At 40.1% G+C, this 14765-nt stretch overlaps 1 protein-coding gene across 1 annotated transcript in view; it reads left to right on the top strand.

Annotated features, from left to right (window-relative positions):
- The window catches only part of LOC111156670 (myosin light chain kinase family member 4), a 79612-nt gene that overhangs the window by 43579 nt on the left and 21268 nt on the right, over nt 1–14765 (top strand). The window contains exon 2 of the mRNA XM_022517702.1: nt 13448–13526. Within this exon, the coding sequence (XP_022373410.1) occupies nt 13448–13526 (79 nt within the window). The remainder of the gene's footprint in view (nt 1–13447; nt 13527–14765) is intronic.

Raw genomic sequence — 14765 nt, 5'->3', positions numbered from 1 at the left:
CTCAGTGGCCTTTACAAAAGAGGCAGTAAGTAGCATGTAGAACTTTGAGGCATGGAGGGTATCCCCAGGCTGTGGGACCTCGTTGCTGCTGGATCCTATGGATTGGTGGTAATCTCCATGATTTTGGTTGAGTATCTCAAGGGCATTCCCTTCTTTTCTGTAGGCAAAAAAGAAGAAAGGGAGCTGATAATTTGGATGTTCAAGGGCAAGGGGCCTTATTAAACTTCTTTTTAACATTGGAAAGTCATGTCATCTGGATCCTCTTAGATGATAGGTCAGGTTTAATTAATTGTTTTTAACAAGGTATATAAAGGTGGGGTCATAAGAAGAAGTTTGGGATACAGTTGCAGTAATAGTCTGACAATTCAAAAAAACTTCACAGTTGACATCTGTTTTGGAGCTTTAGGAAGCTCAGGATGCCATTAAAACTGTCTAGATCCAAATGCAGTCCTTGTTCTGAGATTGGATGTCTTAAATATTGAACCTGAGTTTGAACAAATTATAATATTTCCTTAGAGATGTTATATCTTTTTTTTTTTGGCTAGGAGTTTTAGCACATGGATGCTATCTTCTTGCGAAGAGGCTTGGAAAAGGGAGCAAAGAAGTAAGTCATCCACAGATTATATTAAAGTGGAGCCTTCAGGGAACTTGATATCATCTGGGCCAGGCTTTAATGTTTGTGAGCTTTCTGTGAAACCCTGGCATTCCTGTCCCATAACATTGCTGTCCTTCCCAAGTGAAAGCAAGAAGATACTGACTACCTTTATCTACTGGGATATTAAAGAAAGCAGTACATATATCGATCATGAAAAAAATTTGCTCTCAGTAGTGATGGAGTTAAATAAAGTGAAGGTTGGGAAAAATAGAATGGTGGGGGTTGACAATATTGTTTATGGCTTGGAAGTCCCGGACAAGCTATTTGGTTTCTTCACAGGTAAAAATAAGAATGTCGCAGGGACTGATACAGGGGATCAGGGGGCCTTGGCCCTTACCGTTTTATTATAGGCTTAATGTCTTGAAGGGCATCTTTATTACAGATATTGATTAATTATGGGGAGAGGTTTTGGGGGATCTATTTGTATCTTAATAAGAGATGCACTGTATATTCTGACAATATCAGTTGAGGATTTACCCAGAAGGGTGGTAGCTGATCCAACGGGGACAAATGATTAGCATCCTTGGAATTAGCTCTAGGGGCGATCAGAGACACAGCAAATAAAAGATGTTGAGTGTCCTGAGATTTACCTAGTGGGCTATTTTGGTTGCTGCTGTGAAATTCTAGAATTATTTCCCCTTTTCAGGAGAAAGAACTTCCAGCATGATATTTTCCTAGGAAATCTTGGCCCAATAAACCAATAGGGGTGGAAGAACTAAGGAGAAAAGGATGGGTATCTCCTAGAGCGCCTAAGCAGAAGCGGATCATTAGACATAGCAACCTGTTGTGGTTTATTAGAGACTTTCACTCTTTGAACTATTTAGGACGCTGAGGCAGGGGCTGTTTAATGGTAGTAGGTTTGAACACTAGAGTGTAGCTCCGGTGTCAATCAGGAGAGAGAGAGACTCATTTCCAGTCTGGAGCGTGGTTTCTCCAAGCACATTCCAAGTACAGAGAACAAAGGAGGAGAGTGTCCTTTCATGGAGGAGAGGAGGAAGTTGGAAGAGGTTGTTTAGAACAAAATTTCATTGGTGCAGAAATGAGAGTTCGTAGTGGTGGTGGCTTCTCATTGGCTGTAGGTGTTGGAAGTGAATGGTCCTCTCATTGGCTGCAGTTTAGGGCAGTTACCAGGGTTGAGAGGAAATCTTCCTTCTTCCTGTGGAACTAAGCAAGCTACAATCAGTGACATGTGTATGACCATTCCGGCATGGCTTCCCCCTTCCAGTTTTGAGTTAGATTTCCTTAACTCATTTCACAATGCCCTTTAAGGTCTCTCTAGATTCAAATGGATTTTATGATTTAGTAAGTCTTTGAATTCCTTGTCTTGTTTTGAAACCTTAGAATATTATGGATTTTGGGGAGTACGTTGTGCGGTTGAGAATACAAAAGAATACAAAAGTTATGTATCTGACCCACTGGACTGTGAGGCAAACTCCTGCCCTTCCTTTAATTTCTCTCTAAAACCTCATTTAAATTTGTGATGTTAAATCTAAGGTGATTTTTCAGACTCCTTCCTGTTCTGCCATGAACCAAAAATAGCTGATTTCCACAACATCAAAAAGGTTACCCTTTGCTTTGTTTTGCCTTTGTCTATTGAAGTAGCAATGTCTTGGCTTTGAGAATAAGGACACTGTTCTTCTCAGAATCAGCAAACGAAGCTCCCTGTTTAAGTAGGGAGGCAGGCTCTTTGCCATAGCTGCCTAAGACCATGAATTTGGACAGGAATCTGAGCGGCATGTTTTACAAACTCAACCCCACCTCACTGGTCACTACCTCTGAACAGTGCTTGAGAAGACACAGCAGGAGAATTCTGAAGAACTCAGGGACTACTCCCATCTCCTGGTAGCAAGGAGCAAATCAGAAACTTTGCTGATAAAATCTGGAGGAGAACTCCTTTGGTGTTGACAGGGCTTAAAGTGGTTGAAGCAAAGCCCTCACCTGCTGAGAAATGGAGACCTAAATAAATAGCACAAACCAAACAAGCATGATTTTTTTTTCTATGATCTGCCATAAAGACACTTTTATTTAGGCCTTACTTCAGTAAATCATCCCCATAGATAGATTCCAAGAGGCAAGATCCATAGAAAAGCACTGAGCAGCAGATTCTTGCCAGTGTGGGAAGCTTCTGAGCGTGCTCTGTAACTGTGCCAAGATTTATTCTTGATTCTGTGGCATCACAGAACTTGAGTGCTAAAGGGATGTTGGAGTAATGGATACGATGTCTGACTTAATCACCATTAGAAATATGGTAAAGGGCTTCGGCAGGAAAATGCAGAGCCATTTATTTAGCATCTATTTTAATGTTGAGTTAGGTGCTCCCCAAAGAAGTATAATCAGACACTTCAGAGGAGATAGGTTCTGCTTGTCTCCTTCATAATCATAACAAAGTGAAATGTGGCAATAACAATATCTAACCTCTTCTCATTTCTATTACCAAAAGTATCCTTTAAGCAGCTCTTGGGGCACCTGGCTGGCTCAGACAGCAGAGTGTGCGACTCTTGATCTCGAGGTTGTGAGTCTCAGCCCCAAGTTGGGTGTAGGGATGACTTAAAAATAATAAAATCTTCTAAAAAATATATTCATTAAGTGTTTCTCTATGTTAGTGTATTATTGAATGTTAAAAAAAGTTATGGTTGATATAGTTATATGAATAATAGATCTTAAATATATGCCTTAAACAAATGGATGTTTACAGGACATGTTCTGATTTTTATGAGGTCTAAGACATTTGCTGAGAAGGTGGTCAAATGATACATTAGTTCAATAACCCACACTCAGGGTGGACTCTCAGATATGAATTGGTAACACAAGCCTTTAAGTTCTTGCAAAGGTCTGAGAAGACTATGAGCTTTCTCCTAGAGGTTCAGGCCAACAAATTTCTCTACATGATAGAGGGAACTTCTAGGTGCCACAGGAGCCTAAGGGCAAGACAGTCAAGCCTGAAACCGGATATAATAAAGGGTGTGCTACAGCATCCCTTCTGGAAACTTTACACAGCTGGTTGAGATGCTCAGTAAATATTGCCCCGCATCAGCCCTGACTCCTATTTTCTACTCAGTCTGTGTTTATCTGTCAAATGCCACGTGAGATGCTAGAAATACCAAGATATGCAGGCAGAGTCAGGTATGAAAACAAATAATGCCAACACAGTATGATAAATACGTGATGGATGTATCATCAATAAAGGTGGAAGAAAGAGTGACTCCTCTTCTGGTAGAAGGATGTGGAACCAGAGTGTTTAAGGAAGAATTCGCAAAGGGAAACTTCTTGAGGTAGGGTCTTGAATAATGAGTAAGAATTTCTACACTTTCTGAAAGTATGATCCCTGGAGCACTTACAACAGAACCATTTCCAAAGCTTGTGAAAAATATTCTTGCGCTGCAGCCCAGACCTACTGATTAAGAATCTTTGGGGCAGGAGATAAACTTTGGACCACTGTCCCAGGGTCTAAGGTAGGCAAAGGTATTGCTGATAGAAACTCTCCTACCTCTTCTTTACTCCTCTGCACTGCTTTCTCCTTGAGTGTCAAGGCACACTTTCCAATTCCTATGAATAATTAACTTCTAGGAATAGCACAGATAATATTAAAAGCTTTTATTCCAATATTAAAAATTATACAGCCATGAGCCTACTCTTGTGGCCAGGTGCACTCATACTATATTCATGTTTGCTGATGCAGAACTGAATTTCATAGCTGGGAGTCTGCAGTCACTCACCTTTCAGAATAGACTGCACTGGACGGTCCCCATGCACATAGACGTCCCAGCCATGCCAGATACTGACCTTCAGGGTTTCAGATCTTAGGAGGGTCCTGAGGGTGGTTAGGTCACGAGTTGTTTGGGAGGGCTCAGGACATCCTCCAAAATGGAAGTACTTCTCTATTTTTATAACTGGTAGAGTACCAGAGTACCAGCTGAATAGTCTCCTGTATGTACATAATAAAACAAGAGAATGAGATAAGAACACGAAGAGTTCACTAAGGTGTTCAGAATGTTCTCCATAAATTGAGCCTTTAAGTCTATCTTAGGAGTGAAAGCACAGACGGTTAGATGGTATCAGACATTATGTATTATCTGTGTACTTTAAAATTTTTGTTTCATCAGAACTGGGCTAAATAAAATTTCTTTTGCTCCTTTTAAGGGGTTGATAATCACCTTTATAGCAACCAAGTTATAGCACTTGTGTTAACAATCCTAACTGTATTCTTTGCATTTTTGAACTGATCAGAATATATTACTGATTTTCTCTAGAGTTTACCATAGGCACAGTTTCCTTGTACCTTAGGTCAGGTTGTTGTAACAAAATACCATAGACTGAGTGGCTTACACAGCATTTTCTTTCTCACAGTTCTGGAGGCTGGAAGACTGAAGTCAGGGTGTCAAGGGTGGTCTGATTCTGATGAGAACCCTTTTCCTGTCTTGCAGACAGTTGCATTATCTCTGTATCCTCCCACGGCAGAGAGATAGAGGAAGGACCAGGTTTCCTTCTTATAAAGACACTAATTTCACCCGAGATTCTACCTTCATGACATCATCTATACCTAATTATCACTTAAAGGTCCCACCTTCCTATACTATCATATTGGGAGTTTGGGCTTCAATATATGAATTTTGGCAGGACACAAACATTCAGCCCATAGCAGAATCTTTACACCTTAGTGTTGCTTTTCTATGAGACCTGAGTTTGGCAGAGACCCTAGAAATTAGGTACACCAGGTCTCGCTCAAACACCCTTCTGAGTCCTTGCTAGGACTCCTTGGGTCAGTGTCAAAATTCTGGGCATTCTTCAAAGGTCACTGATATTCCACACAGTTCTGGACTTCTACTGGCCATTGCCCTCAAGGGCAGCCGACATCCAGACCAGCGGAGCATTAGTTGGCTCCTTCTTGCTTTCTCCACAGTCCTCCCTCTGAGCTTAACCAAATGTGACAATGGCTTTTTGTGAATGGAGGACAGATTCAAATAAATACAAGCAGCCATGACAAATATTTTGTGAAATATTTCTTTGCACCAAGTCATTATGGATGTTATCTGGATAAATGTTTTCAACATTGTAATGTGCATGGGAATCACCTGGGGAATAGTTAAAGGGCAGATTCTGATTGGATAAGTGAAGGGGGGTGCTGAGAGGCTCTACGGGTCCTGGGTTGCTGTGGTCCCCAGACCTACTTTGAGTAGAAGGGACTAGACAATGAAAGCTTTGGGGATAGTCATGACTGATTGTTTCTATCTACTGAGTTTGGATTATATATTCCAAAAACTATATAACATTTTAAGAGCTTTAAGAAACTTTCTAAAGAGCTTTGCAACTTCTCATTATTTTTTCAGAGATCGCTTTTTAAAGCTACTTTGTAGTGTGCTTGCAAAATTTGCTGTGCAGGGCAAGATATGGAAAGACAAACCATAAGGAGGTTAGATATTTTGCTCGGTAAATCTAAGTTCAAATCTTAGAACCTCCTTAACAACCCGTGGGACCACACATCACCTCACCTGAGGAAACACTGAGCTCCCCAGGAACCTCTGCCAGCACACTCTACTTCCACGAGCCAGCCTGTGGTGAGAGGCTGGACCAAAATGCTGATTGCTTACTCAGAGCAGGAGATAGGAGATGGAGTGATAAAAGTGAACCTAAAATAAAAATTAAAAAGCACACTGAGAACACTATGTGAAATGAATGCTTGTAAAACTGTCTGCGGCAGGAAGAAATAGAAGAGTTTTATTAGGTGATGAAAAAACACTGTATATTTCATGTGAAAACATTCCAAGGTTGGGTCTTGTGTAGTATAAAAGAAGAATCTTACTAAGTAAGACTCAATTTAATCAGAGGAACATCAAAGAGCTATAATTCCATTTATACCTGCATTTGAAATTGGTTGTTCTCTCCTCTCTCTCTGTCTCTCTCTCTCTTTCTCTCTCTCTCTCTCACACACACACACACAACACACCACATTGCAATTCCTTAATAATCTTGATGTATTGTTTTTGAAGTGCTCAGGTGCTTGTTTTTCTGGTGGCAGAATCCCAAGAGGGCAGAGCATGCCACCATTTATGGTTTTCAGATACCTTTTGTGTAAAGGGCTATAAATAATTCTACACCGTGTGAAGTGGTGTTTCTCCACTTAACTGGAGTCAGGCTGCCTTTTGCTCACCTCCGTTTTGGTAGAGGATCTAAATCGCTTTCAATTAATTGAGCTTTGACCAGGAAGCAAGGCAGAGGATTTCAGGTGTGGTTAGAAATGCTGGGTTTTTTTATTGGCTTGCCCTCCTTGGATGCCCTGAGATCACTTTTGGAGAGGAGGTTTTGTGGTCTCTGGGCCAGTCTACCTGAGGCTCATTTCCATACATATGTCCCTGGGTGGCCAGCAAGGAAGAGGCAGTGGTTTGCTGGATAATCCATCCTAGAGAGGATCAAATACCTTTGCTGGTGGTTGAGAGGAACTCGGGATTAGGAGAAATACTACATCTCCAGTGTTATTACTATCATTCAAAACTATGGCACAGCAGCCTGGATGGTAAGAAGAACTCAGGGAAAAAACCCCACCTTGACAAAACAACCCAGAGTGAGGGGAGCTGAGAACACAGAAACAGTGGCTCCCAACCCTTGCAGTCCTTTGGAATTATTGGGGTGTGTATGTGTGGTTGTGGGGCAGAGGGTGGGGTGGATATTAGAAAAAACAATAGTGTGCAGCCGCACCCCCTCTTTAGGGGTGGAACCCGTGCATTAAATATTGTCAAACCCCTGCCCTCCGCCCCTAGTTTTGACCTTGTTAGAACAAAGGAGGATTAGGGCCTGGAAGGTGGGGTATAGCGTGTGTGGCCAACCGAAGTCACGTGGGTAGTTTGGGGAAAAAGGAGCAGTTAGAGTCAGAGAGCTCAGCATTTTCTGGTGGGGAGGGCAGGAGAAGTGATGATGAGAAGGATATAAAATAATATGAGTTCATTTATAAGATGTTTTGGGTAAGCTTATCCCTTGGGCATAAGATGAGGGAAAAACACAATCTATATGATCAAAGTACCTGACGTGACTAAATATTTAGGTGACGATTCTTAACTTGTTCTAACTGCTTCTTCTAAATTCGACAAAGGCAGGCTGGTTAGAAGAATGGAGGTGAGCCTATGGTTTTAATGACTTGTACCTCTCATCCACAGCCTGGCCTGGCCCTTGGGATGGTGGAGCAGATATTAGGGGTCTGCCACCCCTAACCCGTCAGTCTTCATACATCGCATCAGGACTGAACATATGGTCTGCATGGTCTTGGCCATAACAAGGGGTTATTGGAATAAGAAAACCTGAGAGTGTATTTAAATTAAGAAAAGTCTGTAGTCAATGAGGAATAACCTGATACAGTGCATTTGACCAGTGCTGTTCCCTATTCAGTCTTTCCTGCTCGAGGAGACAGTTAAATGTGGTAGCACACTCTTTTTTTTTTTTTTTAATAGTTCTGTTCAATACATCTTAAAGTTGAATAAAAGTAAAATTACCACACATCTTCACTTGACAGATGGTCTAATTAGCTGTCCTGAACCAGCCGTTAATTTCTGGTCTTTTGCTTTCTGAATGAAGCACTGCCCATGTAATAGCGAATGCATCAAAAGGCTTTAATTTTCCTGCAGGGTTATTTTCTCAGGTGACTGATTATCCTTGATGTTCTTCTTCTCAGCAGCAGGGGAGGGTCTGCTTACTGAGTTTTGAGGCCAAGGTGAACACTTTTCCTTTGGGTTTGGTCAGTTCGATCCTGTCCTGCCTTATTCTATGCCAGTCCCCATGGACCATGAAACCGGTTATGCTTTGTGAATATTCCTTTCATCAGCCCGGGGACTTTAGGGAGTCCTCTCACTCAGGGCAAGAATTTGAGTGTGCCCTGAAGATGAAAAGAAATAGATTTACTTTACAAAGAATTGCTAAAGTTATCTTTTTTACTCAAGCGAGGAAATATAGTTTCGATATTCTGAAAATTCCTCTTTTTGTATTTCTTTTATCTTATTGTATTCCTTTTATTTGTATTCCATTTTTTTCTCTTCCTCATGATGAGCCCAAAGTTTAAGTCATTATACATTGTTATCATTTTGTTTTTGTATTTCTAGGCATTAGGTTAAAATTACCAAAAGGTGTTCATCTTGGCATCTCCACAGCAGTGATAATGGCAAGCCCTCAGCTCGGGCTGTGCAGTTAGTATAGTCATGTTCCATTGTGATGGTAAGAAAACAGTTTTCTGTACAATCATAATCCCCAAATGCAGGGCCGAGGATGTAACTTACCGTCAGTTAAGTGATGCTAAGGATATGAGCATCAGTGACAGGGATACATTTCAGATGGTGCTTGGGAGAGTGGGGCTTTTCAGTGACACAGCCTGATTAAAGAATATTGTCAGTTATCATATGGATTCACTCGTATGTGGAACATAAGGAATAGAGCAGAGGACCACAGGGGAAGGGAAGGTAAACTGAATGGGAAGAAATCAGAGGGGGAGATAAACCATGAGAGACTCTGGACTCTGGGAACCAAACTGAAGGTCACAGAAGGGAGCGGGGTAGAGGGATGGGGTAACCGGGTGATGGGTACAAAGGAGGGCACGTGTGGTGATGAGCACTGGGTGTTATATGCAACTAATGAATCATTGAACACTACATCAAAAACGAATGTTGTATTCTATGCTGGCTAATTGCACATTAAAAAAGTAAAAATAAATAATAAATAAATAAATACTCTAAAAAAAAAAAAAGGATATTGTCAGAATGAGGGTACCCGTCCTGCAGACACTTCTTTCTTTTACTATACATGGGTTCACCAAGCATATTCAGCATGTGGTGCTGGGGAAACAAATGTGAAGAAAAGGGTCCATATCCCAGGTAGGGGACAGGCATGTCAAGTGGCCATAGAATACCAAGAAGATGATCACTGCTTTGAGGGCGTCCAGAGGAGGCAGTAGCTGTTTGCCTTTCTGTTCTTTAAAAGTTTAAATCCACTTTAAGATGGATTTTTAAGGTTGGTTTGTATTGAATGGAAAGGAGAGGGATGAGGCAAAGTCGTTCAACAGAACTAATTTTCCTTTTGGTTGTTCTACCACTTTGAAGAGAAACAGAGTTGTTGTGTAGTACTGGGACAGGTTTGTGGTCTGCGGTGGGAGTGAACTCCATACTGGGTAGGTGGACACATGCTTCCAGATGGATGTTGCCTTCCTGCGTAGCTCTTGTTTCCATGGCAATCAGTGAAACTGCCTGGAGACCAGAGTATAAGGTGCATACAATTGGTCTAAATGTTAAAGTAGTCATTAAGCTATGAATCTTGACCTCTTAGAAGCAATTTGCAAGAAATGAGCTCACTGTTCGAATTATGTACTTGTCCTTGAACCTGCTGATTAGAATAATTCTTCTCTAAAGCACATATTTCAGAAAATCATTATGTAAGAAATGGTGTTATTTGGAAGAATGGTCCTCAAATTATTTTGATTTTGCACTGCTATCAGTAAAATGCATTTAAGTAAATCCCAACATTTATTCAGAAATATGCACATTGATAAACAATACATGTATATTTATTTTTATAAATAAATTTAGCATATGACAGAAACTTATAAATTATATACCTGTCCAACTTTATTCATACATGCTTTAAAACATATATAAAATGTAAATTTTAAAAGAATAGAAAACAAATAGAAACGAGTTCTAACATGTCCTTTATATAACCTGAAAACTACTTTGGAAACATATTCTCCACTCAGGACACCAGTCAAGAAAACTGTACAGAGTGGAGAGAACAGAACTTGTTTTAAATACTTGGGCATTTGGGTCTCCTTTCTTCTGTATGTCATTCTAAATGCATCAATGGATTATTATAAAAGCAATGAATAATTGATCACAAAAGGAATCCATATGCAAATATAGAAGTATTTATTAAGTGAAGGAATAATGAGTGAGTTTGAATGCACTGAAGCCCTCACACTCATCTCAGTAATCAGTGTGATTTTAGCAAAGGAACTTAGTTTCTGACATGACTTTAATCTGTTAACAGAAGGTGACAGTAATCCTTACAGGAACATCATGCTTAACATGGTAAAATGGGTAGAAAATATGTTCATTTTTGGACAAGATATATCTACAGACTTGTGCTTCCTATTTTAGCATCTTCTTCAGATGACATGGAAACCCTCTTCATACTGAAGTTGCTGTTCAGAAGCAGGAAAGGAGAAATATAGTTTCTGTTTTTTGGAAACTCAGTTCAAAGTTCCTCTAGATGTCAGTATTACATAGAGAAATAAAAATACAATGGCCTGTGGCAATGAATAAAGACCTCCTTACATTATTTAAGTGGTAAAACATATGTGATATATAATTGACAAAGAAAAAATCCAGCCTCTTTTGGAAGCTGGTTTCTTATATTCTTCAGAATCGACAGCTTCTCCTGTTGGTCAACTCCAATTGCTCTACCCTAAGAATGTTTGTGCAACTCCTAAATCTTTGCCACCAGTACCTGGATGACCTTAGAGGCAAAGGCTCATCAATTTGGCACTCCATGGAGTCTTACCTCCAAATTCTCCATTTTACCTATTTTGATGAACTGAAATTGATTGATACATACCCGTTTTCTTTATCAAGTCCACCTATGTTCACATTATCCAGAATAAATCCAGAAGCACAATGCCTATCCACCAAGAATTTTCATTTCAAAAAAGAAACACTGAAAAACAAAATTGTACAGTATCTTACACACAATTTGTTAGACTATCTTATTTGGCTAATTTGACTTGTTTCAAAGTTGGACTTGAATTCTCTCTCTTTTGCCTTTCTTCTATGTTAATTCTATGTTAATTCTAATTGTTTGGTAAATATTTATTTCTTCACTCTACTAACTTGTTTCCATTTTATACCCTTCTCTCTCTCTCTTTCTCTCTTTTTTTTTTAGATTCTTATTTATTTATTTGACAGAGTGAGAAAGAGATCACAAGTAGGCAGAGAGGCAGGCAGAGAGAGGGGGAAGCAGGCTCCCTGCTGAGCTTAGAGCCCTATGTGGGGCTCTATCTCAGGACCCTGAGATCATGACCTGAGCTGAAGGCAGTGGCTCAACCCACTGAGCCACCCAGGCGCCCCTATACCCTTCTCTCTTAATCTTCCTTCTTATCGCCTGTGGTACTGGCTGTGCGATAGATACTCAGTAAATACTAACAACACGCCTTCCCTGTAATCTATTTTTTTTTTCTGATTGTAGTAGTTAAGAGCACAAAATGAAGGAGACAGCTGACTAATAACCCTGGCTCGACCATTTCTGAACTGTATAATCCTTGGAAATTACCTGATTTCATTATAAAATGTGGCTAATAATATCTATCCCAAAGGGTTGCTATGAGGATCAACTGACATGCTTAGAAATGTGCCCGGGATGTAGATAGTGCTTAGTGTATATTAGCCACATCGACATTGACGTCATCACCACCATCACACTCTTCATCATCTTCATCACCACCACCACCACCATCATCATCATCATTGTCATCATCATCACCATCATCACCACCATCATTGCTATATCCTAGTCACTGGGCTAATGCCTGAGATTCAAAGATGAACCAGTCTTCCTGCCCATTTAAGCAAGACCTACAGGCTAGTGGGAAATTAACAGGGAAAATGTTTAAAAGCGTTGTCGGTGATGCTGGGGTGAGTGCATATGCAGCGCACAGAGGGGAGAGCAGCTGGCTTTGCCTGAAGACCTTGAAGAACATTTGTCCTGCACTTTCACTTAGAAGTGGAAGTTACAAACTCTGAGGATATAATCTCTAATTTGGTTTTCCACGGATTTACTAAACCTACCACCTTTGTGTTTCAATGTCTCTATCTGAAAAATGGAAATGCTCTGAAGCTATGAGAGGGCCCCTTGGATTATTAAAAGTACATTAGCCGTCTGTCTTGATGCCCCTGAGCTGCACTTACATGGAGTTTCATGCTTGCAAGTCACCCTAAGGCAGATTTTACTCTCTTTCCAAAGAAAAGAAACTGATTCTTTGGACATCCACACAATTTAATTAATTTATAGTGCACAACTTTGGAATTTATGATAACTTGGGTGGATTGGACTAATGTTTATATTTTATGTGGTATTTAAGAAAAGTTGGCTGAGCAAATTCAGAGAAGCCAGAACTATGAGAAGGATGTTTATCTGCCTAGGAAAAGGGTCATCTATTCTAAGCCACGTGAAAGCTCATTTACAGAGGCTTACTTTAGTTTCCTACTTTTTGGTTTACAAAATCTTAGTCACATAGATAGTCTCATTTTTATCTGATTTATATGCGAACCATATCAAGACAATATAACCGGAGGTCAGAGGTGACGATACACTATCAATATCCTTTAATCCATTCATGAAGATGGGCCTTCTTTTACAAACAATGCCAGAGTTTAACAGAATTTCTTTTAGAGTAGTGAGTTCATTTGTTTTCAAGTATTGTAGTCTATACAGTTTCATTAATTCAGACTGTCCTCTAACTTACTATTAATTCTACTGTTTTTTTTTTTTTCTTTTTTTGAATCATGCAATACAGTGGTTTTCAATCTGGGATGATTTTACCCCCAGAGGACACTTAGTAATTTCTGGAGACATTTTGGATATTAGAACTGGGAGGGAAGTTACCATTGTTTTCTGGTGAGTAGAAGACAGAGGATGCTACAAAATGTTCTATAACGCTCATGACATTTTCCACAACAAAGAATTACCCACACCATGTGTCAGTAGTGCTGAGGTTGAGAAACACTGATGTAATTAATAAGTGACTTCAATTATTCAATTGTGTATCCACAGGCTAAGGAGAAGTCATGGTCACAGCTTGGCCTGAAGGAAACAACCCCTGTCAAAGACAAAAGGACATTGGCCCTCACAGGTAACATCTTTAGAAGACTAGAGATTTATGCATAAAGAAAGCTCTGGTATAAAAGTCCTGTTGTCATTGTTCTTATTCAGAAGGAATTACATGTTCATAAAGCCCTGTGTTAGGAGAAGTGCTGTTTGAATAACTTTATTTGATTGGCTTTGGGTCCTACTAATTACAAACTAAAAACTCTTTGGGAACCCAAATGTCAGTCAATTGGTCATGTTCACATCTACTTTGCTTTTCCAAAGCGTATATCTTCTTTTTTTTTTTAAAGATTTTATTTATTTATTTGACAGAGAGAGAGAGATCACAAGTAGGCAGAGAGGCAGGCGGGGGTGGGGGGGAGCAGACTCCCTGCTGAGCAGAGAGCCCGATGCAGGGCTCGATCCCAGGACCCTGGGATCATTACCTGAGCCGAAGGCAGAGGCCCAACCCACTGAGCCACCCAGGTGCCCCCAAAGGGTATATCTTCTGATAAAGAGAAACCTGAATAGAAATGCCATTATGTGAAGCCGAAATTATACTGATCACATGCGTCCTCCATTAAAATATTTTGTGGCTTTTAGAGAGATCTTCCCAGAAGAACCAGCCCTCCTCTGAGAAAGAAAAGGTTAATAAACTCAATGAGAAAAATTCTGAGAAGACCAATGCCTCTTTAGTTCAGAGAAGTTTTGCCACATTTCATACCGAAAGACCACAAGACAAGGTAGAAGATTTTGCTCTAAGAAGTTCCATAGAGCCAAGAGAAAATAAAGACACAAGAGACATTTCAAGCACACAGAGACTGAGCAGACAAGAAAACAGTAGTGCTGGAAATGATACACAAGTCATTGTGGATAAAAATGAATGTCCAGTGTTCAAAGGAGAGAAAAATGGGCTTCATTTTAAGGAAGATACTAGTGGAAAAGAAGTTGAGATGAAAGGAGGACCAGCAATTGCAAATGAAACAGTGTTGGACAAGTGTTCAGATAAAAAGCAGTGTGTTGATAAAACTAACAGTGATCAATTCTGTGAAAGGTAGGCTCTAAACCATTGCTCGCCTACAACGGATGTCTTTGGTAGACTTATGTGCCATTGCAATTTAAGGCCATACCAAAAGGAGAACTGAAGTGAGTTTTTAAAGCAATGGTTTAGAAACTAGTTTCCCAGCTGGTGTGGGTTTTTCTTGGCCCTGTTTCTTGCCATTACTTTTTCTTCTTGCCTGTGATATTTTCAGGCATTTTTACTGTTTTCTTCTACTAACTGATA

This window comes from Enhydra lutris, unplaced genomic scaffold (assembly GCF_002288905.1).
Source record: "Enhydra lutris kenyoni isolate GAN:26980312 unplaced genomic scaffold, ASM228890v2 scaffoldscaffold48, whole genome shotgun sequence".
NCBI lineage: Eukaryota > Metazoa > Chordata > Mammalia > Carnivora > Mustelidae > Enhydra > Enhydra lutris.
This window is presented reverse-complemented; position numbering and strand designations above follow the sequence as displayed.